Source organism: Gavia stellata, chromosome 15, assembly GCF_030936135.1.
Source record: "Gavia stellata isolate bGavSte3 chromosome 15, bGavSte3.hap2, whole genome shotgun sequence".
NCBI lineage: Eukaryota > Metazoa > Chordata > Aves > Gaviiformes > Gaviidae > Gavia > Gavia stellata.
Genome location: NC_082608.1, coordinates 19,519,327 through 19,524,134, shown reverse-complemented (window position 1 = coordinate 19,524,134; position 4,808 = coordinate 19,519,327). Strand labels below are relative to the sequence as shown.

Here is a 4,808-nt window from a genome sequence, read left to right as displayed (position 1 = left end):
GACTTCCAGCGCTAATCTGTAATGCCGCCCTTTCTACCGTGAGCCCCTCTCTGAAGCCAGATTACCTGCACATGTTTGCTGGCCGGGCTTAACTGCTCACTCCCTTTTAAATTAAACGATAAAAAGGGAGACGGCCTCTTCAGACAGCAGTTCCTCAGTCTAGAAAAACACATTTGTAATCTCGCCCACTTGAAAAGTTATTTTTTAAGAGCATAAACAAAGATATTAAATCTCACTGTGAGGAAAGCTTTTATTCTAAGTGTAAGATTACATGTAAGCTTAATGCTCTGGGGAAAAAACAGATGTTTTAACACCTTCCCTTCCCATGCAGCTGTGCCAGTGCTCTGTTTAAACAAGAGTTCGCCTCCTACGCCGAGGTAGGGTACTTGGGGGAGGCCCGCAAGGTCCTTACTTTTCCCATCCCGCTGCCAGTGGGGTCAACAACGGCCGCGAAGGCGCGGGGAGGCCTGAGGGCCGGGTCGGCTGCCCACCCCCCGGTGCTCCCGCGAGCGGGCTCCCGCACCCGGCCGGGGGACGCTCTCCCCGCCACAAGGGCGGGTGCGGGGGGGAGCGGGCAGCCTGGAGACGGGGCTGCCGGCGGGTTTTCCCGGCCGCCGGCCGGCGCTCCCCCGTCCCCACCCTCGCCCCTCAGGCCCTGAGGCGGCGCGGACTACACTTCCCAGAATGCCCCTCGGCTCGTCCCTTCTCGCGAGAGGCGGCGGCGGAAGGCGCGAGGCGCGGCCCGGAAGCGCCGCTGCCGTGGAGACGGGAGCCGGGACCGGAGCGCCCGCCGAGACGCCTGAGCCGACCATGGCCGAGACCGACCCGAAGACCGTGCAGGACCTCACTGCCGTGGTGAGGCCGCCGGGCCCGGGTCCACCGCCTCGGGGGGAGCGGGGAGCGCTGCGCAGAGCGCCGCCCCGGGGCGGCCGCAGAGCGCGGGGCGGGCGGGCCGCGGCCTCCCTGAGGAGAGGCCCCGGCAGAAAAGGGTAGAAGCCTCCGGCCTCGCCCCGTTCGCGGGCCCTGGCGTTACCTCCGGGGGCCCGGCACGGCCGAGCTTGGGTGGCCCGCGTCTGACTGCTGTTGGAGGGGCTGTTGGGCTTGTGGTGTTGCCTGCGCCTTTTTCCCCGGGTCTTATGATAAACCGCTTCCACTGTAGAGTTGTTGCTGCCGAGTCCCTCAGGGAGGGCTCAGGTCAGAGCGCAGCTACAGTCGTGTTTCCCATCGCAGCACTAAAGCCACTCGCTTACCTGAAGTGCTCTGCTAGTGCCGCCTCCCAGGCTGGCTGTGCTGCCAGCGAGGACGGCTGCGGCTCCTTGCGCAAGAGGAGTTACCTGTGTCTGGGAGGGATATGGTTAAGAGCGAGTGTTTGGGAGCGTGGACAGAAAGGCTGCTACTCTGATATCGATAAGGTGTCATCAGGTGATTAACATGTGACGCTGGAAGCAGCTGTTGTGGGTTTAGTCCTGGTTGTGAAACGCAGGCATTTTCTGGATCTTAAAATTCTTTAATGTAAGCCTCAGTTCTCCTGTGTGTACATTCATATATATGTAAAAATATGATACTTAAATACGGAATTATACTGCAGAGTTTGTGCACAGTTGAGCTCAGCAATGAAAGAAAACATTGTGCTTGCCTCATTAAATGAGATTAAATACTGTAACAACCTCTAATGAAAACAAAACAGACTTATTTTCTTCTTTTCTATTAGGTGCAGACATTGCTTCAGCAAATGCAGGACAAATTTCAAACCATGTCCGACCAAATAATTGGAAGAAATATCCTTTTTTAAAGTCAGATAGGTGCTATACACTACAGATGCACAAGTATTTTAAAGTATGTTTACCAGTGAGATTTGTAAGATTAAATTTAAAGTGACCATAAGAGTTTGAGCAAAGCTGTAATAAAAAACAAACAAACAAAAAAACCCAGCCACTATTGGATTGCAGTCATGTTCCTTAACGCTAGTGAACTTGATGACATGAGCTGTCGCATAGATGACCTGGAGAAGAACATAGCAGACCTCATGACACAAGCAGGAGTGGAAGAATTGGAAGGCGAGAACAAGACCCCTGCTACTAACAAGAGCTAAAGTGAGACAATTGCTTGCTAGCCTTAAAACAAATCCTCAGGTCACTTGAAATTACTGACTTCAATGTAGATAGATAGAATTTTTCCTTTGATTTGTGAGGTAGTCTGAAATTAATTCAGAGCAGTTCTGTACATTATAATACAAGAAGTTTTAAGAAGTTCTCCTCAGCAGGTTCCTACTAGCCTCTTCAGCAAGGATGTTTTCTTTGCCAGTGTTGGGAGGAGAGTTATTTTCTTCACGTCTCATTAGTTTTGAGGAAGTGCAATAGCTGTACTCATCCTTTGTTACTCACTCATTCTGGTACTCTTAGTAAGATCTGAAATAATGTCTTTGCAGCATGGGAAGGAGAGGAGATGGGAACTACTGAGTGAGTTACTGTTGATCAGTTGTAAATTCCTCCTGTGTAAGTTAGGAGCTTGCTGGGAATACGTGACTCACACATATCACTGCAAAGCAGAAGGTCCTGACTTGGACAGTGTAAGACAACAGTCAGACATGAGGCAAGGTGTAGTCTAGGGCAACGCTCCCTGGAAAAAGAAATGTGGTTACTGTTATATGTGTTACTAAAATGTGTTATTATTATATATTCTTCTTATGTAATTTCTTAATTGATAACCTGCCCGTATATTACACAGAAACATCGGAGAAGTAGATGTTTGATCTACTTGGCAAGCAGCAGTTCAAAATCTAGTACAAAACATGTAAATAAATTCAAGTGATCAGGTAGCACCACACATAGCATTTAAAACAGTTGCTAAAGGCATTTCAGAAGATGGGGGCAATGCAAGAGTGCCAAAACTGTTACAGCATAAACAAGGCGTGTGTGTGGTGCTGAATTACAGTAACTGAGCACTATGATTTCACTTCAGTTTGTATAGAGCTTGGGTTTTGTAATCCATGGAAGGCAACTGGTAAATAAAATACTACATGTATCATGTTAGAGTAACCTTTTTTTTTAAGGTGGCTAAGTAAGATATGTCTCAGACTCTCAGGCTTGAAATCTTGAGCTCACGTCTAGAATACTATACAGCCTGTATAATAGGCATGTGTGTTTGAAACAGGTATATGTCTTGTTAAGGTACCTACTTTTTGTGACAGAAACACCAATTATTATGGGCTTCACTGCCCCCAGTGCCAGTTCCCTTAGCCTGTATGTACCCCACAAATGAAAAAACCCCACAAATGAAAATTTCTGATGAACATGAATCTTTTAATTCTTCTCAGTAACATTTTTTTAATTATTATTTTTTTCCAACAGGTTGCCAGTAACTTAAGATGAATCCTGGAAAACTTTTTTTTTCTACAAATCCTTGGAATTACAGAACAGCTTTTTGCAACTGCTGTGCGTAAAAGCATTTTTATATTGTTACAGAGCTTGCATTCCTAATGTATATTGTATAGTTAGGGATAGGTTAGTTTATATTTTGATTTGTGTACTGTAATTTCACTTTTTGAATTCTTGTTACGAGGATCAATTAGTTGTGTTATTAAAACACAGATCTTGTGGATCTCAACTACTGGGTGTATTTTTTTTGTGACGTCACTTTTTTGCCTTTCTCATACTTTTTCTAGACATTTCATTTTTGATAGCTAAACATCCAGTGACTCCCATTAAATGGAAATCTTAACCTGTCCTACGTAACTTTGTGGAGTGAAGCACAAGATTGAAACTTGGCATTAATCTTAGCTCTAAGCATCAGTCACTCAACTAGTTAAGGACTATAGTTGAGGACTATGTGTTGTTTTCTCATAAATGTAATAAGGTGATTTTGGTAACATAAGACACTGAACATCAAAATCATCTCTCATACTCCTGGTGTTACCTTACCTGTATGTTCCTAGAACATAAACCAGAAATAGAGATTTAACAGTAGAGGCATTTGTACACAGTTGAGCAACCACTGCCATTCAAATCTGTTGTATTTAGACAGACAAGGAACTATTAACTATGAAAAATCTCACTATGGGTTTTAAGTTTTTTAACACTGTAAAACTCTGCTTTGAAACTGACAATATGTCATTTAGCATCACCTTTGAACAGTAATTATGGTTAAAATAGTGATACTGGACAGAGTAGGGATGGGATTGTGGGAGTGTCTCTATGTGGTCCTTCAGTTTAAATCACTGGCTCGTTGTACAAAACAGTTTGCTAACAAAGCAATGAACAAAAAAAGGAGACAATCCAGTTAGAATTGTAAAGCCTTGCTTCTCTTTGAATAATAACTAGCTGGAACTGTTAAAAATATTTGGTTTAGAAAGGTGTTTGCTTTTATAATCATATCCACATTTATGGGCCTGGAGTTTTATGGATTACATTAGAGTATTTCGGCAATAAAAAGTGTATTTAGAGAGTCTGTACTATGTTACTTGTGAAGAAAAATGACCAATGTCAGATATTACTGACAATCATTGCGATGCTCCTCCAGCTTGAAATATTAATTTAAGAAAGCACTAGTGGCAGTCAGCAGTTACGTGCAGACCACACTTAAGACTGCTCTTTGAATGCCACCAGATTAGCACCTGTGTATTATGAAGGCAATATGACAGGTCATTTTTCAAAACTGAGGGGAAATTGTAATAAAAGCTCTTAATAATAGGGGAATTTTGTGAACATAGGAAATGTATCAATATACCTTGTAATACCAGCCTTAGGCTCTTTGTAATGTCATTTAAAAAAATCTAATAAACTGTTATGTGGTAACAAATAGTCAGGTCA

The 4,808-nt window shown here is 44.1% G+C and overlaps 1 protein-coding gene across 1 annotated transcript; it reads left to right on the top strand.

The window, feature by feature from the left end:
• Positions 1–767: 767 nt before the first annotated feature.
• HSBP1 (heat shock factor binding protein 1) lies at positions 768–3,606 on the top strand. Its single transcript, XM_059824914.1, has 4 exons — positions 768–855; positions 1,712–1,778; positions 1,974–2,093; positions 3,351–3,606. Exons 1-3 carry the CDS (start codon positions 811–813, stop codon positions 2,090–2,092), a joined length of 231 nt encoding a protein of 76 aa, XP_059680897.1. The 5' UTR covers positions 768–810; the 3' UTR covers position 2,093; positions 3,351–3,606.
• Positions 3,607–4,808: the final 1,202 nt, after the last annotated feature.